The following is a 27,665-nucleotide window of genomic DNA, read 5'->3' as shown; positions in this document are numbered from 1 at the left end:
ACACACACACACACACACACACACACACACACACACACACACACACACGTAAAGAATCAAGGTCTTTTAGAACTCATGGAAATGAAAAGATTTTAACTTTAGAATCATATCAACATGTGAATTCTGCCTGTATATATATATTCTCCTCAGAACGGGGCTATGAAGGCTTCGAGGTTTGAGAAAACTACAAAGGGATGAATAATGGGAGGTGAATAAAAATGTTATCCAGGGTTTGAAAGGATTATCTGAGGCCCATGTAGCCTCAGGTTTTTATTACGTTCACTTCTCTAAACCCCACAAGCTGCTTCTTAGCCTGGAGAGCAACCAGCACCCTGAACAGGACCTCTGACAGCTTTATTCTCAGCTCACATCAATGCTGGTTTACTGCCTGTCTCCTATACATGGGGGACTGTGCAGCGGGTTTACAGCCTATTTAATCCTGTCGTCACCCTACCTGGGGCGGCTGGAGGTCCTGAGGAGCCTCCTTGGAATTCAGATGACAGCCCTGACTGGCTGTACTAAGGCCTAGCCCCGCCCCCGTGACTGTCTCACCCCACTCAATACAGTGGCAGCTTTGACTCCTTCATGGTGCCTGTGGGCAGATCCATGAATTCTTCCCAAAAGCCGCATTTCCAAACCACCAGAGAGTTTGCTGCTTTTGCTATCAAATGGCAGCAAAATATGGGCCAGTGCTACCTAAGGGGTCTCCAAAGACAGTGTGGATGCTATGTCGGTCATACTATTACATAACAGCATTTTACTTTAGTGTTCTTCAAATGGTCTATAGCACAGTAATAGAAATCACTCTTATCATTTGATAATCGAAGACCTCACGTGGATTAAGTAGAAAGCAAACCAAGGCTGAGAGATGACTAGCCTTTCTTTCTTTCTTTTTCTTTCTTTCTTTCTTTCTTTCTTTCTTTCTTTCTTTCTTTCTTTCTTTCTTTCTTTCTTCCTTCCTTCCTTCCTTCCTTCCTTCTTTCTTTCTTTCTCCCTCTTTCTCTCTCTCTTTCTCTCCCCCCCCCATACAGTGTCTCTCTGTGTAGCCCTGGAACTCACTCTGTAGACCAGGCTGGCCTTGAACTCAGATCTACCTGCCTTTGCTAAGATAAAAGTACCATGTTTCTGAAAGAAAGTGTCAGTTTACCTGCAGAGAGCTTCGATGGCATCTCTGTCCAAGAAATCATGTTCTCTCTTGACCAGGGAAATATCAATGGGAAACAGGAGATCTGTAAGAAGAACACAAACAAGAACATTTGTGGAATTCCTAGGAGCCTGACACAGTAGCCTCCTTTGACAATGTGCTGAGCATCTATTGTTCACAGGATCCCTAACAAGCTATGTGGGCACACGAAGCTGCAGAGCCCATGTGTGGTCTAAACCAGCTCTAAAGAAGTTTAGAAACTCCAAGGTTCCTCCTCTGCCACAGAAGTGGTTCCATTCACTTTCCTCCTTCAAACTAATTAGCAGGCAGTAAACACCTGTTCTAAGTTATAATTTAAGCCAGAATGAATCCAGTATAAGAAGTCTCCTTTGTAATGTGGCTTTAAAAAAATGTCCTTGCTCACACGTCATCAGGGAACGGGGGGGGGGGGGGGGGGGGGAGAAAAACAAAAGCAGAAGCAAAAACAAAACAGCACTGAGGCCTGGAAAGATTCAGGGAACAATGGCAAGGGGCAGCTGGAGAGATGAGTCTATTTGCATGATAGGATACATTGCAGAGAATTTAAGATATGCTATTTTAAAACAAATATTAGCATTTCCCTACGGTGACCAAGGGGCTTTTACTGCCCAGTAAAACAAAGGACTAACCCTAAACCTACAGTAAAACAATGGCGGCCAAGCCCCCACATCTGTATGAGTCCAGCTCTCTCAGAACAATGACCCACTTGCAACAGCCTGAAAGCTGGAAGAACTTCCTCCTCGGTACTGCCTGAAAAGATTCCCAGAGACAGTGAAACAGTGACGACAAGCCTGGGATTGTGGAGGTCTATGGGGGTGGGGGGTGGAAAGGGTGGTGGAGGGAGGGATGGTGAAAGGGTTCAGAAAGGAAGTTGGTGAAGAGGAATAACTTCTAATACCATGTTGTGTTAATAAGATGCCTATGAGTGACCATGATTGTCTTTTCCCAAATGACTAGTCGAGAGAGGATACTGAATGCTCCCCCAGACAAAGCAATAATCATAATTACAGCTATGCCAATTACTCTGTCCTGATTACTACATATTATATACATGTAATATAATGATATTCCATGCTACACACACACACACACACACACACACGTTAATTGAAAATAAAAGAAAAAATTAAATAGCTTCTTGGGTTCCAGCTTTTGAAATAAAAGTCTCTTCAATTACCAGACATGTACAGGCCTTTAATCACAGCAGAGGCAGGTAGATCTCTGTGAATTTCAAGCCAGAATGGTATACACAGAAGTTTCAGACCAGCCATAATTACAGTGAAATCCTGGCAGAGCAGGAAGAAGAAAGACGCCCAGGAATGATGGAAACATGACAAAAGCAAGGTAGAAAAGCAAGGTATCCTCTTATGCAGCTCAGCTATTAATGTTGATAAATGGCCTTTCCAGTAGAATTCAAATTACTGAACAGATCCAGGAGCACATGGCCCAGCCTTTAGGAACTCAGACTTCATTAAACAATCAGCCCAAATAAAAGAATATAATTTAAGGTAGTAAATAGAATGAAATCTATAAATGCAAATATGAAGTATTACTTCCTTGCCTGTGTGAAAAAGCAATGATGTAATTTTAGACACTCTAACTTACTGTGCTGGACTGGACTAAGGTCACTTTTCTGATCCAAATGAACAATTCTGTTTTATAACAAAAACATCCAGTGATGAGTGTGAGGAATTCAAGAGTTCAGTTTTCTCTTACTTGCTCAGACTGTGTTCTGAAGGAAATAGTCTTTAAAAGATAATGGTTTAGTGATGGTAGAAGAAATGGTCTTGAACCCAACCTGGAAGTTGGAAGTTCAGAGGCAGGAAGTGCAAATAGCCAGGCAACAAATGGAGCAAATTGGAAGATGCGGGGATCTGTGTGCTACTATGCCTCTGAACATGTACGGCTTGTTCACCTGGCCAGGGACACGGACGGCATGGCACATCCCAGAGTCAGCCTATGCTTCCAATGACCTGGGCAGGTGTGGGAGATCCCAGATATCACCCAGGAAAATGGAGCCTGCATTTTAGAACCTTGAAAGTAAGACAGGGGCTGGAAATTGGATATACCAAAACCAACAGGCACAAGAAGGTCCCCGCAGCAAATCAACACCCCAAAAGGACATGATTGAAGGAAACTTAATTCTTAAAGAGGATACCAAAGGTCCAGCCACTGTGAATCCAATTATCTTTATCTCCAGGAGAGCTGTAAATTAGAAAAGCAACAAGTGCTGTTCCTGCTTCTACCTCCAAATAGGCCTTTTAATAGGTTAGAAGTTCTATCTGAAGGTAACCAATTTTACCATGTTAAGTGTAGTGTTGAAAACCAAAATAAAACAAGAAGAAATTGCAGATATGCTGTGAAATCAAGGGACAGTAATCTATTTCAGAACGTAAAAGTAAATAATCACTGGGTACTACCAGAAGAAAGACTATGTATCTTAGGTTAGGAATCATTCCACAAGTCACCTCATTGTACTTGAAAATTATCTATAAAATGAGAGCCTTCACCCCTGCATTCTAGTACAAGAAGGTACTCTACACAACACCAAAAGAGAAACATAAATGCCTATCTTGCCACAAATCCTTTGATCTTCCTGCTTGCAAGATGGCTAGGGCAATAGTGGCACAAAGCTTATAGGAGTAACCAACCAAGATCTGATTTGACGTAAGACCCATTGCATGAAATGGAACCATACCTTACACTGCCTGGTTGTGGCCAAGAATCTGAGGCTAGAGAGCCTGGGGAGCTTGGGTAAAACCAAATACTAGTGATCTTAAAATAAAACAGAGGCAACCAACCAACCAACCAAACAAACAAACAAACAAACAAACCCTGTAGCAGCAAAATGACTTCTAATGACATTCTGCTGTACTCAGTGCTGCTGTTCTCAGTGATCATCAGGCAAACTTCCTTCTGCAGCAGATGAAAATAAATACAAAGACTCACAGCTAAACATTAGTCAGAGAGTGAGAAACCTTGGACCACTTAGCCTTAACTGGGATATCTCCATCAAATCCCTCCCCTAAGGGTTCAGGGAGCCCTATAGGAGTCAGAAAGAGTTTATTTGTATCAACAGAGAGAGAGAGAGAGAGAGAGACAGACAGACAGACAGACAGACAGACACAGAGAAACCATTAAGTGAAGTGAGTAGGATCTGGGAGGAGTTCTGGGAGGAGAAAACAAGATCAAAATATATTACATAAACATTTTAAATAATAAATAAAAATGTAACTCTTCAAAGAAAAGAAAATTGTCTATTAACGGAGTTCACTATTTTAAAGCTGCCATCACTATGAAATGAATTCATGTATGAATACTAGGTCTCCCATTTGAGTAAATGGGCTAATCCATCTCAATAGATGCAGTGTACATGATGTCAGCCTGGGGAACCAGAGCCTTGGAGAATGAGTTAGCTGCAACTGTTCTTTGTTTGTCCCCAGTACCCTGTCAAGTTGACACAGGCCAGGGTCTTCTAGGAAAAGAGAACCACAACTGAGAAATCTATCAAACTGGCCTATAGGCAAGTGCATTTGGCATTTTCTTAGTTAATGACTGACATGGGAGGGTCCAAACTTACTGTGGGTGGGGCCACAGTTAGGCAGATGGTCTAGGGGAATCTATCTGAGAAAGCCAGCCTGCAAACAGCATTCCTCCATGTGCAGGGCCCTTCATTACGAAGAAACCTTATTTCTAGGCTCGTGCAAGTTAAATTATTACAAAACATGTATTACAAAACATAGGCACCACCTATGTTCAAATTAACAGTTATAAAAATAAAACAACTGAGATGCCCACCAACTAGAGTACAGATAACCGACAGAATGATCTTCAATCCATTTGATGGAGTATTATATAGAGGTCAATGAAAATAAGCTATGGGAACACACAGGGTAGAGGAATCTTAATATAACATTACATGGGCAAATTAACTCTACATAATACCATTTTTCCTCTTTAAAAAAAAAAAAAAGCTAGCTAGATGTTACACAAAGTATACCTTTCAAGAACTTTAATAAAATTACAGAAAATAAGAACACGAAAACCAATAGAGAATTTTCAGGACACAGGTTACTCTTTGCAGAGGGACAAGACCACTCCATTATTATCAAGGGTCTAGTTTTTCTTGTTTTGAATGGTGGGAGCCTTGTGTACTTATGCCATTGTTTTATTAAAAAATAAAAAAAAAAGAAATACTTAACTAAGTGACAAAATGTCTTCAAGTAACTCCTAGATCAGCACTGTTCATGAACTCAGTACTGTGACTAAGCTGGCTTAAAATAAGAAGGCATTTTTGTCTTACCTTCATAAAGCTGTGCATACTGGGGGAAACCAGTTACCCTCAGCCAATCACAAGCTTCCTTGGCTTCAATTTCTAGAGACAAACAGAAGACAGATTTGTTAGCCACATTACTCCCCTGTGTGGTTTTCCTGTATTAATAAACTGATCCTATCAGACATGTAAAATACAACTTCCATAAAGCAACATATACCGACAGACAAATGAACCAACGAAAGGTCCACTTGATACCAAATGGCTTACATTTTATACATCATTTCAGTCATAACTGAAGGGGCTGGGGTTGTAACTCAGTGGTGTAGTCACAAGCAAGGCCCTGGGTTTGATCCCTAGTGCTGCAGAAATCAAGACAAACAAACAAACCTCAAATGGGGTCCCAGCATTAGGTTACTCTATGCTACTTCTAGACATACATCCAAAAACAATGCACAGACCAGGCTGAATGACTTATTTGAAATTCAAACGGCCTAACAAGGCTCATTAGTTTCTGCTTCAACAAAACCCCACCAGATAGATACACCCTTACACCCTAGGGTAGAACCTGACTGAGAACAGTTACAGCCTGGTGACACCAGTGGCCCGGGCATTTTAACAGCCTTTAGGAGCAAGCGTACTCATCAGTAGAGAGAGACCCAGGCTGCCTCAAGAAACTGAGGGCACGAAAGTCACGGACTCCCAGCCTCTTGGCAGGCTAAATGCCTAATAAAGGGCCCCCTTCCCTGTGGTTAAACATGTTGTAGATAGTATTGATAAACAGAGAGGCCAAGAGCAACTGACACACTGTGTTAAAACTCACTCGAGCACGTATTTACAATCCTGTTAAAACTGACTCACAGAGGAGGTCCCGGACACGTTAATTAGTTTCTGTGTTTGCACAAAGAATATTCCTTTCAACTCCTCTTCCTACCTTCTTCAGGCTGTTAAGAGTGCTTAGCTATTTAGGGCTATTCACTTCTTTACAGACGTCTCAACACTGCTTAATCAATCCCAGATTCCCATCTTCACTGAGCCAGATGTCAGTCTGGGGACCACTATTACAAATACATACATATTTCTTTTATCTACTAACTTTAAGGTTTCCACACACCATCCCAGTTTTTTTAATTTGTCCTTTCAAGAAGAGTAACTTCTAAAACCCTTAATTCATTAAGGCAAGTAAGACTATCATTACTTGGGCACACACCAAGGTAAAAACAAAGATGTGATTTTTTTCCAAGCTAGTTAATACCCAAACTGAAATAAGGACGACACTGGACTGTTGTTATTAAACTGCATGATAAGCAGTGCTTGTATGAATCATTCCAGTAGAGATAAAAGTAGGATTACTAAACTCAAGACCTGACAGGGAAGAGCCCAGAGGGGTATTAAAGCATAGTAGAGGGACTTCACTGCTCGCATTGGGTATGGTATACAGATGCGGATTACCTGACTCCAGTCTTTTTCAGTCTTTTTCTTTTTCATTTTTAATTTTTCTCATCTATCTATCTATCTATCTATCTATCTATCTATCTATCTATCTATCTCAATTTATTCGCTTTGTATCTGAGCTGTAGCCTTCTCCCTCATTCTCTCCCAGTCCCACCCTCGCTTCCTCTTCTCTTCCCATGCCCCTCCTCCCCTTCCATCTGACCCTAGCCTATCAGGTCTCATCAGGACTGGCTGCACTGTCTTCTTCTGTGGCTCTGCAAGGCTGTACCCCTCAGGAGAGGTGATCAAAGAGCCAGTCACCTAGTTCACCTCAGAAACAGTCCCTGTTCCCCATACTAGGGAACCCACTTGGGCACCGAGCTGCCATGGGCTACAGCTGTGCAGGGGTTCTAGGTTATCTCCATGCATGGTCCTTGTTTAGAGTATCAGTCTCAGAAAAGACCTCTGGGCCCAGATTTTTTAGTTCTGTTAAACTAAAATCAAGGGACAGATGTTTTAGTTCCTTGTGGAGCTTCTGTCTCCTCCAAGTCTTTCTGTCTCCCCCTTCTTTCATAAGATTCCCTGCACTCTGCCCAAAGTTTGACTATGGGTCTCAGCATCTGCTTCGACAAAGATCATCCTGAGTAAGGTATCCCAGAAGCAGAAAGATACACATGGTATATACTCATTTATAAGTAGATATTAGACACATAATATAGGATAAAATATTAAAATCTGTATACCTAAAGAAGCTAAGCAAGAAGGAGGACCCTGGGTAAGATGCTCAATCCTCCTTCAGAAAGTCAAACAGGATAGACATGGGAAGAGGGAGGAAACAGAAAACAGGACAGGAGCCTACCACAGAAGGGCTCTGAAAGACCCTACCCAGCAGAATGTTAGTTTCTTTGTGTAGAGTAGACTTTTCCTTTGGGGGAAATGTAGCAATGAAAAAAGATTACGATATTGAAAAAGAGCCAGAGAGATACCTGGGTGGGTTAACAGTATTCTTGTACAAGCCTGATTACGAAAGTTTGATCCCAGAGCCCATGGAGGAGAGAGAGAGGATGAATTTCTGAAACCTGTACTCTGACCTATGCCATACCAGGACCTAACATGACCTAAACATACCACGGCGTGTGCATATGTACAGATACACACACACACACACACACACACACACAATCAAAGAGCACCATATACTGTGAGCCAGTCACCTTAGCATCTGCCCCTGCTGCACACATCTACCTGGCTCTAAGGATAGACCTTTTCCTTGAGTGCGGCTGAGTAGTATGAGAGCAGCGAGGATGATGTTTTTAAAACAGAAAGGCCACCAGACACTTGAAAGTACAATGGCAGCACAGTGAAACTTGTAGACAAGCGTTCTGCTAAGCAAAAGCAACAAACACGTTAAGGAGGAAACAGGAAATTTTTCTTGGAAGCAGCTTAGTCATTGGTCATTCACAGTTCTGCACACAAGATGAGTGTAGAGATCCTTTATGCACGGCTGGGAGCCCTTAGCCCATATTTACACATTTCCTGGCTAGCTGGGATGACCCTTCCTTTTTCCACTACACTCTAACAATAAGTCTGCTGACGCTCTCTGAGCCAGTCATTCCACTACTGAACTCTGCCAATCCAAGCAGGTCAAGGGACAGCCCACAAGTTTAAGTGGGCTGCAATATTTCCATGGTGGATTTCTTTACTTCTTTCCCAATACGCTCATTGCATGCCATAACACATGTTTCTTCAAAGAAATGCTAAGAAATCAGGGAATGCTACAAAAAATCATAAGCATTTTCCCCCAACTCCTTGGAAGTCCTGAAAAAAGACGTATGTGTGGGCAAAGGTTCACAGGGACAGAGAGCTGTCCTAGCTATGGGCAGGCAAGCGGAGCTTTCAAATCCAAATCAAGATTCACTCCTGCCCCTGGATGACACAGATTCCTTCAAAAGGGAGGAAAGGGTCAGTTTATCCAGCCTCTCCACTAGGTCAAGGAGGTCAGTGATGCACACAATGGCTTTAGTAACTGCCCACCTTCCCTTCGTGGGTGTGGCTCATGGGTGGGTCATCTGGAGAAGCATCTGGTCCACAAAGACAGAGAGGTAGTAAAACATCAGGGATCACAGTGACTCTCATGCCTGAATGGTGGTAGCACTGCCTTGGGGGACTTTCTACAAAGGCCAAAGACCATCCAGTCAACAGCATGGACACCTTTTTTTATAAAAGCTCTCCAAGCAATGTAAGCGTACTGTAAGCAGGGCTGACTCCCCTGGGAGTCACCCAACACCTCCCCATAGTAATGTCACTCCCTAGCCACCAGTGTATTCTAGGACCTGGTATATTGTTTTGTTCTGGATTCTTCCTTTGAGGAATCTTTGGTAAACCACTCCAGGTCCTCAACCTTAACAAGGTCCATGGACAACCTAGCCGGCTTTCCACCAACCACATCGTTCCTTATATCCCATCTCTGCCAAGAACTGTTCAACTCTGACTTTCTCAGAGTTACAATCCAAACCCCTCAGAAAAGTCCTTGAGCACTAACTGGGCCTCTGCCTGTCTTTTCAGTTCTTGAAAAGCCTCCTAATGCAAGCTCTCTCAGTTCCTGGGACCTCTCAGGCCCAGGGCCTGTGTTCTCTCCCCAGATTCCAATCAATGCCCCTTTCTTCACCCCACCAACTTCCCCCTTAATTCAGGTACACCCCAAAACACTTTCCTTTGTAACCTAGAACCACGTGTATATTCACCTTAAAAACTCAAAGGAAAAAAGTTCATTAATATTTTAATTTCTTCAAAGACAGACTTAGAACTTTCACTTGACAACTATAAAAATAAGCGTTAAACACACACAAACGCCGAAGGCCAGCTATCAGGAGTTATCTATGTAAAATGAATTTCTACTAGGCCCAAGCCCCATAGAATACTGACTTGATATTTATTAAACTCCAATGTTATCTAATCACAGGGAAGATTCTGAGAGCATTTAAGCTGCATTCCTACCCTCAGGTGCCTAGAAGAAAATTCCAAACATCTACGGCACATATTCTGGAAGCTTCTGGGAGAGAGGGCAATCACTCAGTCTGGGCTTTAGGCAGGCCCAAATCGATTTCACCGTGGGACATGAAGTGAAGCAAGCCAGCCTGCATCTTCTCCATTGTGCAGTCTTTACTTTCTGAACTAGGTGAGCTGCCAGCTATCTTCAAGGATAATCAAAGCCCCAAGTTCCTGCCAAGCAGGAAGCCTGGTGGAAAGGCATGCCTCGGACATACCCCCCCCACCCCGCCAATAGAGGGGGCCCGATGACCCTCTGCCCTTGTCTCAGAATCACTTAGTTTCTCAAGAGCTCTTCTCAGGCCTGGGTGTTTGGGAAGTCCCAAGTGATTTGTTAAGTCAGCAGCATCGAGACCCACTTCCCAGCAGAAAGTCCTAACAGGATCTTGTGAGGGCAGGCAGCTGACGACACCCCACCTACACTCACTCCCACCCCACCCCCTTCCTCCCCTCCAGTTGACCCAGCCTCTCTGTTGTCCTCCAACCCACTCCTTCCCACTCTCCGTACTTTCCATTCTTCCACAACATGCACTGTTGACATTCGGTGTCCCTTCTGTGTAAGGGGAAATCTGTCCATTTTGTTCACTGATGTCCCCCCAGACTCCCCAGGACTCTTGTGGCACTGTGGTCCCTCAATAAATAAGTAACTGTATAAACAGACCTCCATTTAATTTTCAGCCCAGTAATCTTAATTTTGATTAACAACTACAGCAGGAAATTCATTTTACAGTTTCACCTGTTATACACATGCATGTATGGATGTATGCATGTATGTAATATGTATATATATATATGTGTGTGTGTGTGTGTGTGTGTGTGTGTGTGTGTGTATGTACATGAAAACCTGAAGTTTCAGGTAACAGTTACAGGTAACTTTTGCCTCTGGTATTTCCTTTCTGCCCACTGTCCCTTCTCCTGTGCATATTCTCTTTCTGTTAATTTCTACAATCCTCACTCCTTTAAGAGTATTGGCACTAGATACTGTTTTTGAACTATTTCCCAACGTTGTGTACATGTCTTGATGCTTGTATCGCCAAGACGTATTAACTGCGTTTTAATGAAGCAATGCTTTGATTTGTTTCACGAAGGTTATACTCATAATAAAGAGAACACAGTACCTCCAATACTTGCTTATGCATGGGTCCACAGACCCCTAACTAAGTTTGATTTTCACAGAAACCCTCTAGTCTACAGAAAACTTCTGAAAATATACATACATATATATTTTCGGGGGGGGGTTGCTTTAAAGTTTTCTTTCTCCTGTGACATTCTGACTCCTGGGGAGGCAGGGAGCAGGGTGCTGGCTTGCGTGTGGGACCTTTCCTGTTAGACGGGAGCTGGCCCAGAGTCTGGACAATCTGCTCAAATTCAGAGGCACCAGATGGTGTCCCCAGGCCAGAGAGCTTCTTGCCCATTTCAATTCCATGGCTTGGAGCGCTCACTTAAATTACTCACCAGGCTCTCTCAGTACCAGTTAAAACAATGGAAGCCTGGGCGTTTTCTTGCTGACTGCTCCCCCCCCCCCATTCCATCTGCTGAAGATTTGGAGAGAGGTATGCTGCTTTCTAGGAGAGAATATTCCTAGAAATAATTTAAGGAGAGGAATAAAGAAGCCACTTTAGCCATGTGATGTGTTGACAACTTAATAAAGGGCTTTACTCTGAAGGAAGGAAAACTCCACGGAGACACCCCGAAAGCCTCCACCTGGGATTAAGCACCGGGGATGACACTTCAGCAATGCAGAAATTACATCAAGTGAAATTTCCTTTGGGGATGCCTTTGCACAAGCATTTGCAAAGTACTGCTTTTTACCACTCAAACCAGGCAAGGCCCAGCAGTTCCCATCACTGCTGTCTGTTGTTCTGTGTTGATGTGAGCTCCCCAGTGACGGGGCTGTCAGGAACTCTAGTCTCCACACCGAGGTACCTCATTTCCAGGAATAGAAAATTTCTCCCAGCTAATCAAAAACTGGCACCTGCACTCCAGGGTGAGGAGGTCACACTGAGGGGGGGGGAATAGGGGGGGGTGGACCATTAAGGAGATAGATGCAGCAACATCTCCTCTATTTCACGTCAGTCTAGGGTGAGACAAAGACAGACCTCTGCCAACCCCCTCACAGCCCTGACCACCCCACAGTTCTGCTTTTATGTTACATGATGAAAACACCACTGAAAAGCCCCATTACTTTCGATGGCAATTAAGAAAAGAGAAAAAAAAATACCATTAGGACACCACCCCATCCATCATTCAATCAATGCACATACATTTATGTATTCCTAGGATTCTGTATCAAATAACTAAGGTCTTCAGATTATACACTAAGGAAAATAGCTTGGAGTAGGTCTTAGGGTGCTAACTACATATATTAAAACAATTTCAAGAAAGAAAGTGACATAGCTTTAGGTGCCTATTTTACACAGCTTCCATTTTCTAAACGGTGACACACGTCTTGAGGATACAATTTCCTTTTAACACTCAAGGACGGTCAAATACCGGCTTACAGTCCCAGAGTCCGCCCCATCTCTGCACTGAAAGGCTGGTTTACACATCAATTGTTTTCCTCTGTAGGTCAGTAAAATTTATGTATTCCGCAAAGCCCAGCTCCCTCATCCAGTCTTTTGCCCCAGGGTCCTCCAGGACGAATAGAACAGTGAACACAAAACTCAGAAAATCAGGATGCTGCTACCTAAACCTGAAATTAGAGACAAAGAGGATAGCAAGGAATTCCAATGGAAACAGAGCAGCAGAAGTCACGAAAGACAGTTCTGCCTCACCTCTATTTTAGCTCTTTCTGATAGAAAAGAGAAAAGAAAAACTGAGAAAGGAATGAAATATGATGCTATGTTTTATGGAAGACCAATGAAAATAGAATGTGGCAAATACCGGTTAATAAAAGTTTGCCTCTTCCTTTAGTCTGACCTCAAGCAAAAATGCCTTTTCAGTTTGACATGCTGGTTTTTTGTTTGGGTTGAGTGTTTGGTGGTCCAATGATCAAAGTTACACAGGGGAGAGAAAAGAGTGGTATATCCCAACCCTCACACAATCATTTACGTACCATGAAAAAAAAAAAAAAAAAAGAAGAAGAAACCTATTCCTATCTCCCAGATGAATTAAGAAACCATTTTCTTTAAAATTACTTAATGAAATTTAACCCATATCCATCTACTCAATTCCCTAAAAGGACCTCTGAGTCCCCAGTTTGTGGCCCTCCCTGTCTGTTTACACACACGAGCAGGAAGGGGTCTGTGGTGCCACGTCATTGACTGTGACCTTGAACACTGAAGTACTTCAGCTGGCCCTCAGCAGGGGACAGGCTTTTCAAGGATGCCTTTGCAAAGTTCTGGAATTTCCCTTGCTCTGACTTTCACAGAGGAGCTAGCATCACACAAAATCCCCTTTCCATGTCTTACAGTTTGGTTTAAAACGGGGAATTCAGTGGACACTGGCTCTCCTACGAGGCCTCTCTCTGCTTTATCCAGACAGGAGAAAATATTCTAGATTTGTCACCTGAGTGTAACAAAGGGGACAGACATTGAGGCAGCAGGGAACACCCACACCTGGGTCACAGAGCTTCACTCCAAACTCTTTTTTTTTCCTCACTGGCTTCCTAAGTATGGTGAGCCTGGGAGTGCCACAACCTCAGGGTGTGGAAAACTTTTGTCCCTTGGACATCCTTTGGAGACTCCTACAGGACAAGGAAGGCGCCTTTGTGACAAGAATCAGGAAGTGACTTCCAGGTCTCTCTGCAGGACACTCACACACGGGTGAGAGATCAAGATGTGGGTGGGAGGTGTCAAAGACAACGGAGGGCCCAGCTCACAGAGCTCACCCTTCCATTACCTTTTGACTTTTCCTTTACTCGGGGAGAGGCTGACCTAAAAACGCCACCAAGAGACAGACATACAAACCTAAATCTACTAACATAACAAAACCGGGGGAGCCTGAAGAAGAGAAAGCTTTCCATTACGGTGGCTTGGAGTGCCACAGTTCACCTGCAGTGCCCAAAAGCCCTTACTTGCAGCAGGCAGAAATTCTGCAAGATGCCATTCAACTACTTTCCCTGATATCTAGCATATCATTCATTTCTTTTAGAAATGAATTTCCCAGCGCGCTCACCGGAGAAAGCATTGCTCGGTGCAGTGGCGGTTAGACTCTCTCAATGTGGTATTCTGGGCCTTTCTGGGAGGGTAGAAGCCCTTGTCGCCATCTGCTTGGCTGCAATCACATCACACCCTCTAAGAGGGCAGATACCTGAGCAGGCAGTCTTTGCAAGGCTCAGCTTGACTCTTGACCGTGCCGGTCCACAATAGCACAGAAGCTGAACGTGCAGAGCTGTTTTCCTGTCTACCACTACTTTGGATGGCAAGAAACGGCTAGTACAGAAAAGGTCAAGGCAGAGACATGCAATTAACTGTCCCCAGGAAGGCTCTCCGCCCCTTATCATTGATCACCACCGTAATCCTCAAGAATAACAGAGTGGCCCACCTAAGGGAGAAGTGTTGACAGACAGCCGTAGGCTGACAGACAGACCTCCCCAGCGGGAAATCTACCCTTTTCACATCAACTGAGTGTCCCACTACAACACTACAACAGGGGGGGAGGGGGGGGAGCTCCGCCTAAACGTCAATTCAAATAAATGAAAGTATGAAATATAAGTCCTCAGTAACTTCTACGATGGCTAATTGCTTCAATTGTCCTATTTTATTGTTCCTACTGTGAATCTTTAACTGTGTCTTAATTTATGAATTTTATCATGGAAATGTATTTATGAAAAGAAAAAAAACAGGGTACATATAAAAATGGGTATTGTCTATGGTTTCAGGAACTCACTGGGGTCTTGAAACATATTCCCCAAGGATAAATGAGGACTAGTGTAACTTGAGACTGAAAGAAAACACTGATTGCACACATTCACAGCACTAACATGTTCCTATAAAACAAATTGTAACCCTCCTGCATGGCCTCCCTTCAAAGATACTTAACTCTGCAATGGCCAGGCTCAGAAATAGGGACAGCTGTGAAAGGTCTGTTCCAAAACCCATTTTTTTCCTCTCGTTTCACAGGCCTGTTGAGTGTGGGCTTGTGTTTTTCAAGCCAGGGTAGACATTAACTCTTCATAAACTGGCCTTTTAAACTTGACCTTGACCACACGGGAGGGAACTTTTTATAGATGGATAAAAACCCAAGCACACCAAGACTCAGGGAGACAGCTATGTTCAGGTACTATTATAATTCTCTGCCATGGGCTCTAGAACATGTCACTGTATCACTGGCCTGCAAAAACGTTAAAAATGACAGCCACCTTTCTCCTTCTTTGTTTGGCTTGCCTGGAGTCTAGGCACCTGGGCTAGGTTGTGCTCTGATGCCCTCTGTACAACAGGGGGCCATCAGCCTGCACTGGTTTGGTAATATCCAGGGAGGAAGCGGAAACATCTGAAGTTATTTTTACTTTTGCAGGTCTTCTGGCTGTACAGGGTGAACAGTAAGGGTGGATCAAGTATTGTCTGGAGCCCTTTAGGACTTTTTTTTTTCCTTTTTCTTTTTTTTACATGGCCTCATTTCCGTCTTCCTGTTGCTAGGAAAGGGAGTTAAGCATGAGAAACTCGTGTTTACAATACTGGCCCATCCTGTCCAGAACAAGGCTCTCTTCAAGAGTCCCATTCACTTCACTCACTGTACTCTGGATGCCCCCAATTCTTCTGGACCAAATCACCCTGCCTTGAATATTTTCAAATTGAGTATTTACTCGACTAACTCATAAAAATGCCCTTCTCATTTAAACACTGCATCATGCTTTAAAATCTCCACAGGGACAGCCAGGGAAACCCAAGTACTAATTTTTGCATTTGAAGCCACCTCCTGGAGCCTCACCAAGCCTCGGATTGGAAGTGTCTTGCATGAGTCCCTCCTGTCCCCTCTACCACCCACATCACTTCTTCGAGTTAAGAGTGGGAGCACTTTAAAACTCACTTTATTCACCTTGCTTTGGCCATAACAAATCGATCCTTGTCTACTGGTCTTTGTTTTTTTTTTTTTTTTTAAGTACAATGGAGAACAAAGGCAGATGGGCAAACTGTCTTGCATGTATTCCACAATAAAAAAAAAAAAAAAAAACTATTAAAGTCTGAAACAGTTTACCCATCATTTTCACTCTTTAGATCTACAAAAGTAAGGAAAAGAGCAGGGCATGGTGGCACACGCCTCTGATCCCAGCTTGCTGGGAGACAGAGGCAGGAGGATCTCCGTGAGTTCGAGGCCAGCCTGGTCTACAAAGCCAGTCTAGGAAAGCCAAGGCTACACAGAGAAACCCCGTCTGGGGGCGGGGGAGTAGGGAAAATGAGAATACAAGTCACTGAAACCACGTTTCTCATTTACTCCAGGGCACAAAGATTTAAGCTAAAGACCACATATCCAGATTGCAGATTCTATGGCTTGGAGAAAAAAAGTCAGCTCCTGGTTCCTGAACTTCTTGCCTGTTTTGAGAAGGGTGTCACTCAGCTCACAAGAAAGTAAAGTCAATTTGTCAAAAGCAAACTTCGGAAAAAAAAAAAAAAAAACAGCTGGAGAAAAGTCTGTCTGTTGAGCTTCACTTGAAACAGTGGTACTGATGAAAAAAATTACCCACCCAGGCTAGGGGCACGCTGCAAATCTGGCAAGCCTCAATAAAAGCGAATACAGGCAATCTCCAACATTTTCTCAGGAAATATCTTGAAATAACTTCTGAAGGCACATCTGCTAACCATTTGACACTCGTTCCTCAGGACTCTGGCTCTTCTGGGGGGGGGGGGGCTGCCGCCTTGCAGGGCACCGCTCTGACCATCTGCTGCAATCTGCATGCCAAGATGGCACTGGGTGCGTCCATTAATTCCACCCTTATGGTCAGCAAATTATCCCGCAGAGGACCAGCCTGCAGTCCAGATGGAAGCAAAATTAGTCACCCTCTTGCAGCCGCTGATAGGTTTACATTCGGAGGGCTACAGTCCGCCGGGCTATTATTTTCCCTCATCTCTTCAGCAGACAGAATTTTGCAGGGTTAAAAAAAAAAATGTAATTTGAGACTGGGCATTCTGCCTTCTCCAAAGCCTGATTTTTTTTTTTTCCTTCCTTCTACTCAAATGCGTCACATATGCCACCCCCACGAATCTTTTGGTAATGGATGGCCGTGCCTAGGCTGCATTCCTCCGAATCACCAGCCACAGCTTGAAACAACCTCTGACTCCCGAGAACGAACCCATTTGTGACCACGTTGGGTGTAAAAAGCCTCACTGAAAGCAAAACCGGATGGAGCAATAATTTTTTTTTCCTTCTCTACTGCACAGATTAATGACTGTAGGGTTTCCCTTATAGCTATTAGCATAATTTGGGAACAGAGTGAATTTCAGTATCTGTCACCCTGCTAGGCTGTCGTGTCCTAGTTTCTTTGATCCTCACAAGTTTCACTTGTGTCAACAGTTACTACGGAGGGTTGGGACTGCACAGTGAGGCTGTGCCACCTTCCAGGTTGGCGCAACTCGCGGGGTGCTGATCCCGAACTCGGCTTTTCCAGCATCCCAGCTCACACCAAAGGCCACGCGCTGAAATGATTCGCAGAGACAGAAAACTACCCCGACAGGGTGGGCTGCTGCTCAGGGAGCAACCCTTAAGAAGGATCAAAGGCTCTCAGCTCCTGACACTGGAGGAGGGGACAGGGGCACAGGGAGGGGCACTAGTCCAAGACGCTAGTCTCCACCATACAAAAAGAAAAAAGAAACCCTCAGGCCTGTAGACGCGCTTCCTTCCTTTCCCCAGCTCATGGGCTCTTCCTCCCACGCCAAGGGTGTGGGCTTTTCAGGAACCACATCCAACCACCCCACACAGCGGGAAAGCTCCGAGTTCCCAGTCCGAAACCCCACGTGCGATGGGGGTTGGGGGTGACTAAGGACCAACCCTGAGTTAGCCCGCCCAGGCTCAGTGACTCCCAGAGTTTAAAACAAACAACAAAAGGATCGAACACTTCGGGTAAACGCGTCTGAAACAACGTTAAGAAAACGTTTTTCCCCAAAGTACAGCGACAGGCTACACAGCCCCTTAAATAACGCATTCTTGGGGAGACAAGGCCGATTTGGAACTTCTAAGGTACAGAACAGCAAGAGGACACGGGGACAAGTCTCTCCCAGCAAAGCCGAAAAGCGGTTACTCGCCCCTCGCTGCCCCAGGCCAGCTTCTAGGAATAAAACGAATCTAAGTCACCAGGACGCCGGTCTGCAGTCCCCAGGCAATACATGGCCGAGGGACGTGACCCGATGTTAAAACCTCCCTCTCCAAACTCTAACGCCAGCTGCTCGGACGCACGCGTTCTGCTATCCAGAGCCTGGGGCGACTCCTCGGCAAGCGTGTCAAAACACACAACCACTCCTAGGACTTGGCAGAGCCGGGTGACAAATCCTCCTCGGCCGATCCCCTCAGCAGCTGACCCCGGCTAGACCTCCTCCGACAGGGCACAAGTCCTTCTTACGTGTTAGGATCATGGTGTCCGGCTTGTCTCTACACATCAAGGTCGGCGCGGGGCTGCGGGAGCGCACTGGGAACGTCGAGGCGGCCCGAAGCAATCGGGATCCCACGCCGGGACCCACGGTGGCACCCTGGACGCGAGCCCGCGGGGTCGTCAGCGCATCCTGGTTCGTGGCTTTCTTACGCTTCGCCCCGGCTCGGGCAAACTCGTGGGTTTTGATTGCGACCGCAGAGGGAGCGCTCTCAGGGAGCAGGGCACGAAGCTGGGGAGCCGCGGCTCCCGCTGCAAGGACGCCCAGCCATGGCCCAGCCCGGAGCGCACCGCCCTCCAGCCGCCCGACACAGCGCTCTGCTCTCCGCGCGCCCTCCGGGCCGCGCCCTCCCACTGAGCCCGCCCCCACGGGCGGGGCCCACGTTGTGGCCTCGGGCTGTGCTCTGGCCCCGCCCACCGCACGCCAGGCCCCGCCCCCAAGCAGCTCAGGTCCCGCCCCATGCCTCCTCCGCCCTTTCCTGGAATGTTTTCCCAGGGTCTGCACTTCTGTGGCGCCGCGGCAAGCGCCTAAAAGTCGCCAACTACTGGCCTCTAGGGTAAAGGCAAAAGCCTGGAGGCATCCGCTGGGTGCAGAGGTCCGCGCCTCACGCTGATTTCCCCCCTGTCTTTTCCTGGGTGGTTCTGAGAACGCGAAGACTGTCACTCCGGTTGACATCACAAAAAAATTGCGGTGATGGTGGGGGCAGTGGGAAGGTAAGGAAAGATCCAGTGTCTTGATCAGAAAATGGGGAAAAGAAGTACCTGATCTTTGGGATACCCATTCCTTGCTAAAGCCCTCTAGAGCAAATAGGGAATGTGAGTATTAAATACTGCTGTCTTCCCAGCTCATGGGGAGAGTCAGTATACCTCCTGGGCATATATTTCTGACTGATATTTGGACTATGGTCACAGCACCTAGGACTGCTCATTGGCTGGCCTCAGCCTGCGGATTTGTGATCTCTGATGGTGACTTCCCCCTTACCCCCCCGCCAAAGACTCAGTTGATCCCCAGGAAGCTTATTTGGCGGCTCCACATATCATAAGAAGCCCCATTTTGAAACTCGCAACAGAATCTAATCAGAGTAAGGCGTTTAGAAGTCCACAGCAATCTTCATGGAAATTTGCTTTGGAGTAAATTGGTGCTTTATGCGTTTTACCTTAACGGACGGAGACTCATTCATTTGGTACCAAGAGAGCATTTACCATGAGCCAAATGGTTTCTCCACTGGAGTATACAGCAGCCAGCAAAAGACCAACATCCCTGTCGTTTAGTAGCTGGCTTCTTTCTAGGGAAGCTATACAATAAGCAAAATAAATGCGTGGAAAATATGTCGTCTGTTGGTTGAGAGCCGTAAGGCAAACTAGGCAATAGAATTGGGGAAAAGTTTATTCTTAAAGTAGGTCTAAACGAGAGATGCTGGAGTGGTGGGAAACAATGAGGGTGAGAGGGAGGGTAGATTGAAATGAGGGTCCCGAAGTGAAGACCTGAATAACCCCCAAAATGGAGTTGTCCTCCAAAGTGGGGATTCTGAAGGAACTGTGAATACATCCAGAGTTAGCATTTCCTTCTTGTACTCACTTCTCTGAATGTGCAAGCCCCTCATTCTAAATCACATAGGATTTGCATATAACATATACTTTTTCCTACATGTTTTTGAATAATTATTAGATTATTGATAATTTTTTAGAATATGTAACACAATGTTAACACTGTAGATTTGCGTTATAGATAGGGGTTTTTCCTCCAAATATTTTGTTTTTGCATTCCTGGATATTGAATTTAGGGGAGAGCTAGTCAAGTGCTCTACTACTAAGCTCTATCCTTATCCCCAGAACCTACTTTTAATTAAAAATTATTATTATTATTAATCATGTGTGATGAATGTACATACGGGTGCATGCAGATGCCATGGTGCTATGGGGAGGTCAGAGCACAACTCTGTGTTTATTTCTCCTTCCACTTTTACATGAGTATGAAGGATGAAATTCAAGTCATCAGGCTTGTGTGGTACCTTCGTTTGCTTCTCTGTTGCTGTGATAGATAAAACAACTTAGGGGAAGAAAGTAGTTATCTCATCTTGTAACTTTCACTCCATCAAGGTAGGAAATTAAGGCAGGAACACAGAAACAGCAACTACAGCAGAAGCCATGGATGAATGGTGTTTACTGAACTGTCCATGGCTGGCTCAGCCTGCCTGATTATGTAATCCAAGAATACCTGCTCAGTAGGTATACCACCGTAACCTGGTCCCTCTTTCATCAATCACTCACTAATCAAGAAAATGTCTCACAGGCTAACACATATGCCAATCTGATTGAGGTATTTTCTGAGTTGAGGTTCCCTCTTCTCAGATAACTCTAACTTGTCTTGAGTTGGAAAACAAAACAAAACAAACAAACAAAAAACCCTACCACACATGACAGGTGTGTTTACCTACTGAACTCTTTCATAGGCCTCTAAGCACTTTCTAAACTTTTCACTAAGATTCGTTCATACTAAGCATGGTATGTAGTCATCAGTGGATTGTAGCCATATATTGCAGGATAAACACTCTGCAATTCATAGGCCAAAGAAGATAAGTAACAAGAAGGGCCCAAGGGAGGATGCAAAAATCTCACTCAGAAGGGGAAGTAGAATAGACAATGGAAGTAGTTCATTGAAGCGAAGAAACAAAGTAGGAGAAAAAGCCCAGAGAGAAATGAAGGTAGAGATCAGACCAGGTAAGAGCAGGGGCACCAAAGACAGAGGGCCTTTAGAGAGAAGAGGAACTATGGGTGGAGGCATCTCTGTGACAAGCTGGAGACCTACGACAGGACAGGCTTCTGGGAGGATATGGGGGTGACTCCAGCGGAGCATCCTAGTAACAGGGGTAATAGAGACTGAAGAGGACACCCTCTAACTAGTGAGGACTCCTAGTGGTGGGAGGGGAACACCAACCTACCCACAACAACTTCAACCTAAAATTTACCTTGCCTACAAGATGGGTAGGGATAAAGATAGGGTAGAGATGGAGGGAATGTCCAACCAATGCCTGGCCCAACCTGAGACCTACATGGGAGAGAACCAACCCCTGACACTATTAACGATACTCTGCTATGCTCACAGACAGGTGCCTAGGAAAATTGTCTTCTGAGAGGCTACACCCAGCAGTGGATCCAAACAGATGTCAAGACTCAGAGCCAAACACTGGGCAAAGTATTGGAAGTCTGATGGAAAAGTTAGGTGATGGATAGAAGGACCTGGAAATGATATGAGCTCTATAAAAAGACAAACAGAGACAACTAACCAGGGCCCAGGGTGGCTTTCAGAAACTGAAGCACCAACCAAGGACCATGCATGGACTTGGCCTAGGCCCTAGACATAGATATAGCCAATGGACAGATCAGGCTTCATGTGGGTCTCCTAGTAAGGGGAGTAGGGGCTGTCTCTGACATGGACTCTGTTACCTGCTTTTGATCACTCTTCCCTTGAGGGGATGCCTCACCAGGTCACAGGAGAAGAGGACATGCTCTGTCCTGGTGTGACTTCATAAGCTGAAGTAACTGGATAGCAGGAGGCTCCCCTTTTCTAAGGAATAGTAGAAAGGAGAGGGGAGAAGAGGTAGAGAGAGGGGGAAGGGGAGGAGAGGCAGAAGGGGGATACGATCGAGATGTAAAGTGAATTCATTCATTCATTAATAAAAAAAAATATTCTTACTAAGTTGTCCAGGCTGTCCTTGAACTCACTTGGTAGTCCTGGGAGACTTTGAACTTCTCATTCTCCTGCCTGGACCTCTCAGGTAACTGGATCATGTGCCTGATTCACCTGGACCAGCATGTTTTCCATCAGTGGTGGTTTGGATCCATGGACCAGGAAGGAAGCCATAGATTTGGTAGACCACTATCTTATTAAATGGGACATCAAATTTGAACAAGAAATTCCTATTTTACATGCCCAGAAGAAAATGAAAACAATGAAGTACAAAGCCTCAACTTTCACCTTTGTGGACAAGAGGAGGGCTGGCAAAGCCATCAAGAGTGTATGGACAGACAATGCTGTTTACTAGATGAGAGAGGATGCTGAACCGCAGCCCAGGGTCCTTTCTGCTCACTTAGCCTTCCACTCATTACCACAGGCTTCATGTGTCTGTCTAGAGCAGCTGGCCTTAAACTGCATTTGTCTGCTGAGCCGCATCAACTGAGATCTGGGTCTTAAGCAGTGGGCTCGGAGAGACAAGCTTTGCCATGCAGGAGACAACCACATTTTCCCTGAGCCAGCAGTCACTGTCACTGAAAGCTTTTTCATACAGATATCCACTGCAAGAGCTGGGGAGATGGCTCAGCACAAGTATGAAGACCTGCTTAGGAGTCCCAGCATCCAGATAAAAAAGACAGAAGAAGGGAGCCTGATCGTAACCACGGCACCGGGAGACTGGAGAATCCCTGGAGCTTGCTGGCTACAACCAGTTCTAGCTCACCACGGGAGAAAATAACCAAGGAAAACACCTGCCACTGACTTCTGACCTCTGGACACTTATACAGGTGTGTGTGCACAAACACATACGTACACATATCACACACACACACACACACACACACACACAAAGAAAAAAAAATTCCTCTACAAACTAAATTAGGTTTTGTAGAGGTACACTGTTGTTTGTTGTTGTTGTTTGTGTGTGTTTTTTATAACCACCCATACTATTCATTTCTGAGGCAAGTATCAGCTGCTCCAAGGCTATCCACAGCAGCACCCCAGCAATCTCTATCTGGGTTTATTTCCTGCTGACTGTGGAATTACCAAAAAAAGAAAAACCTCATAGCTAACTCCTATATTACATAGCTGACTAAAAGAGCCATTCTTTATGATTATGGGTTCCTACACTATCTTAATGATTGAAATTAGATATTATTGATGCTGTCCAAGGACACCCTCTTGTGTTTCATCCCATCATCACTTGTTAAAAACAAAATACAACTTGAAAGGCCTAAGTGTGATGCTGGTGAGGCGAGCCCCAGCGGAACAGAGCAAAGTATGTTGCCTGGGGACCCACTAAAAGGAGAGCTGCCAGGGGCTAGACAGACATCTCGGCCTTTAAAAGCACACACTGCTCTTGCAGAGAACCTGAATTGGGTTCCCAGCGCCCACATCCAGCAGGTCCAGTACTTGCTGTTTGGCTTCTGCTAACAGAACAACCCCAATGCACTGGGTAGATCTTCAAAAGCTCTATCCTCTTTCCCTCCTCCTTTCCTTTGCTTTCTTTGTTATGCTAATAATCAAACCAATTGCCTCTGTATGCCAGGCAAGCCCTCCACCACTGAGCTATACCACCAACTCCATTTATGTATATTTATGTCAAAGTTTCCACTGTTTAGATGCTGGAAACTAATTAAAAACAAACAAACAAAAGAAAAACTGAATCTATCCCGAGCAATTTCAACTTTGGGCTTCATTTATCCCTGGGGCAATTAGCTTAAACCTCTGATCTAGTGACAGAAGCCAAATAATCTCTGGAAATTTCTTTACCTCCCTTAGGACTAGAAGACTCTTCTGTGCTTGGAAAATGTTGTAATGTAATTTGCGCTCAATGGAACATTGTGAAATGACTGGAGAAAATAATTTTGATTTGCAATGCTCAAAGGAGAAATATTGACAAAGGAAAAAATACTGAAAATAATGTTAGCAGTTTTCAGTTAGGGGACATAATTTCATTTGAGAGCCAATAGCTGTCCTGAAATACACATGTACTTTTTTCTTTTTTTTTTTTTCTTTCTTTCTTTTTTTTTTTTTTTTTTTTTTTTTTAGCTTCAGTAACCCCAGTTTGTGATCTTCCTGACTTCCCCTTACTGATATTTAGCTTTTTCAGATGTTTTCAAAACACACATGCTAAAGCTGTAGGACAGAAGGGGAGAGGGAGAAAGGAGCTGGGCAGTGAAAAAGTTTCTGCTTCCTAAACTCAACTGGGAATAGCTGCCTTATTCTACTAGATCTGTTGTTAGAACTTTCAGACAATTCACATTCAGAGTCTGGGGCAGGCTAACTTATTCTTCTGGAAACATCTTTAGATTATTAATGAGGGGTACAGAGAGACTCTTTCACAAATGATATGAATCTACCTTTTAGATAATCACTTAAACCAAACTATGACCCAGCCCACATTTAACATTCAAACAAGCATTTATTAAAGCCAGAGAAAGGTCACAGGAAATAAAGGTGAATATCAAGAGTGAATCCGGAGGGGAAGTTTCTTGAGGGCTAAGTAGGGACAGACAAACTTGCAGAGACCAGTAGAATTCTCTTTCTTTTCTTTTTTCTTTTTTAATTACTGAGATAATAGAGATTGGACGCAGACAAACACTCTTCTCTTGAGCTCTATTTTTAGCCTTCTTTTCACGTGAAACAAAGCAAAGCAAAACAGAACAAAACAAAAAGCGTGGTCTCACTACACTGAGCAAGATGGCCCTTGAACTCGGGCTCCCTTGCTCCACCCTCCTAAGTGGAGTTACGGGATGCTCATTCAGTGGAAGGTCAGGGCACACTGACTTCTTGATCTGGATCTAATACTTCAGTGAGCAGGCTTTCCTGGGATACTCAGCCTATTTACAGTAGAATTTATTTGAAAGTCTGGTTTATCCAAAGGCTCAGCTGAGGCTTAGCCTGAGGCCTCAGTGCTAACAATGGCAGAGATGAGAAACCAACAGTGACACACTGGCTCGTGCCTCTGCCACACCCCGATTTCATTTGATCTTTGCCAAAATGAGTCTGGTTCTTTCATGTGGCCTCTGGCCGTACAAAAATCAAGAAAATGGCAGACAGAAATGGCAATCATTTTTTAACTCCATGTGAGCAACTAGGCTGCTTTCCCACCAAATTAACCAAGTTAACTGCAGGCTTCAATTGTCCATTCTGTTAGCACCCTATGATTTTAATTCTTTTTGAGCTTGTAGCCCCAATTTCCCCAACTTCTGGGGATGGGCTACATCATTTTAGAAGCAAGCAATATTTTATTTTTGTTTACAAATATGGATTAAGATGCTTATTGTGAAGTTAAGAAAATAAGGGAAAAGTGCAAAGAAAAAAAATGAAGCTTAATAATCAAACAAGGTAAGATTGCTAAGAGATATTGTAGGTCCATCTCATCTACATGCCCAGGCTCACCATCAGACAAGATTAAGATCATAACACATATTGTCTCATTATGTATATATGTACTTATTTATCAAGATTGGGTCCCACACAGCTCAGGCTCTCCTTGAGATCAGTATGCGGCAAAGGATGATTTTGACCTTGTCTCCCTGCCCCTGTTCCAAGTATTGAGATCACAGGCATGAGCCACCACGCCAGGTTTTAGGCGCTGCTTCAGACCAGACCCAAGCAGTATATATGCTAGGTACAACTGAGCTACATCGCCATTTCCTATTGTCTAATTTTTAGTTAACGTAGCTGATGAATATGCTCTGTTGTAGTTGCATTATAGCCAACGCTGACATTTTAATTTTTCACCATTATCTTTAATATAAATTTAGTTTAAAGAGTACAGATAATAATTTTACAGGTAAATTCACTTACTCTGAATTAAGAGATCAAATGATACTGGGGCATTTGATCTCTATTATATCTATCTATGTAACTCTATCATCTATCTATCTATCTATCTATCTATCTATCTATCTATCTATCTATCTATTTATCTATCTATCTATCTCTATCATCTATCTATCATCTATGTATTTATCATTCATCTACTTATCTTCTAAATTACCTATCTATCTATCATCTACCTTTCTACCCATCATTCATCTACCTATCTTCTACTTCCCTACCTACCTACGTACCTACCTATCAGTTATCTGTCTTTCTACATTGTCTTCCAGAAAGTTTTTTTTGGCATTTTTCAGAGGTTGAATGTACTTGTTTCTCGCATAATAATTTTAATTGCTATCATTCAGGTGATAAGCAAAATTAAATGCTTCCCCATTATTTACATTTTTGAATACTAAATTTGTTGAAGTTTCTATTGCATTCAATTTGCATAACATAAAATTTGCCCTCATCACCACTTCTAAGTGGATAGTTCAGTAGCTAAAGCATTCCTTCACTCTTATACAGCCAGCCCCACTTTCTATCATTAGAACATTTTCCTTTTCCTCAATTGAAATTCTATTTAACATTATCTCTGATTCTTTCTCTAGCCTCTGGTAGCAACCATTCCAACGACCCTTGTTGAATTTAACTGTTCCTCATACTTCATATCAATGAGAAAAGCAATAATATAATATTTATTCTTCTGTGCCTAGCTTATGCTGCCTGAGTGTCTTCGTGTTTTTAGAGCAGCCATGCAAATGCACATGCACATCTATTGAGTATATGTAGCAATTTGAATGAAAATGGTCCTCATAGGCTTATAGGGAGTGGCAGCATTAAGAGGTATGGCGTTGGAGGAGGTGTGTCATTGTTGGAGGAAATGTGTCACTAAGGGGTGAGCTTTGAGGGTTCAGATGCTCAGCCCAGACCCAGTATCTTACTCTCTTCCTACAGCCTGTCCATCCAGATGTTAGAACCCTCTGCTAACTCTCTAGCATGTCTGCCTGCCTGCCACCATGTTTCTCCTCATGATGACAAAGGACTTACCTCTGACCTGTAAGCCAGCCCTCAATTAAATGTTTTCCTTTATAAGAGTTGCATGGTCACGGTGTCTCTTTGTAGCACTAAAAACCCTAAGTAAGACAGTATGTATAAACTAAAAAGCATATTTAAGTTATCTATATACCCAGTTATAATTTTTATTTGTATGTGGTGTATATTCATGTATATGTGTATGTGTGTGTGTGTGTATGAGAGAGAGAGAGAGACAGAGACAGAGAGAGATCTCCCAATTTTATGTTTGAATCACCATCCAGCATTGACTCTGCAGCTCACCAATTCAGCAAGACTAGCTGGCCAGCCAGCTTCAGGGATCTTGCTGTCTTTGCCTCCCAATGGTAACATGTACCACCCTGCTTTTTTCCTTGTGGGTGCTGGGGACCTGAACTCAGTCTTTACAGTTGTGCAACAAGTTCTTTACCAACTAAGTCATTCCCCAGCCTACTAATAGCTCTGTTTAATGAAACACTTCCTTTCACTGTCTTAGATGTATTATGTGTATCTTAGATATTTGTCTCTATTATTGCGTTATTGTTGACACAGGGTCTCACTACATACCCTTGGCTTATTTGGCCTGGACTCA

The 27,665-nt window shown here is 44.0% G+C and overlaps 1 protein-coding gene across 3 annotated transcripts in view; it reads right to left on the bottom strand.

Annotated features, from left to right (window-relative positions):
• The window catches only part of Dlc1 (DLC1 Rho GTPase activating protein), a 384,088-nt gene that overhangs the window by 22,336 nt on the left and 334,087 nt on the right, over positions 1–27,665 (bottom strand). For 2 of the 3 annotated variants that reach the window (XM_055593391.1, XM_055593392.1), the window contains 2 exons: positions 5,487–5,558; positions 1,148–1,229 (listed from right to left, as the gene is read on the bottom strand). In XM_055593391.1, coding sequence (XP_055449366.1) covers positions 1,148–1,229; positions 5,487–5,558 — 154 coding nt within the window. Of the gene's footprint in view, positions 1–1,147; positions 1,230–5,486; positions 5,559–18,432; positions 18,792–27,665 lie in introns of those variants that run through there. The other variant, XM_055593393.1, reaches the window with a different exon arrangement.

The sequence above is a fragment of the Psammomys obesus genome, unplaced genomic scaffold, assembly GCF_907164565.1.
Source record: "Psammomys obesus unplaced genomic scaffold, mPsaObe1.curated_primary_1811, whole genome shotgun sequence".
Classification (NCBI taxonomy): Eukaryota; Metazoa; Chordata; class Mammalia; order Rodentia; family Muridae; genus Psammomys; species Psammomys obesus.
Note: the sequence above shows the minus strand (reverse complement) of the source record. Positions and strands in the feature narration are given on the sequence as shown.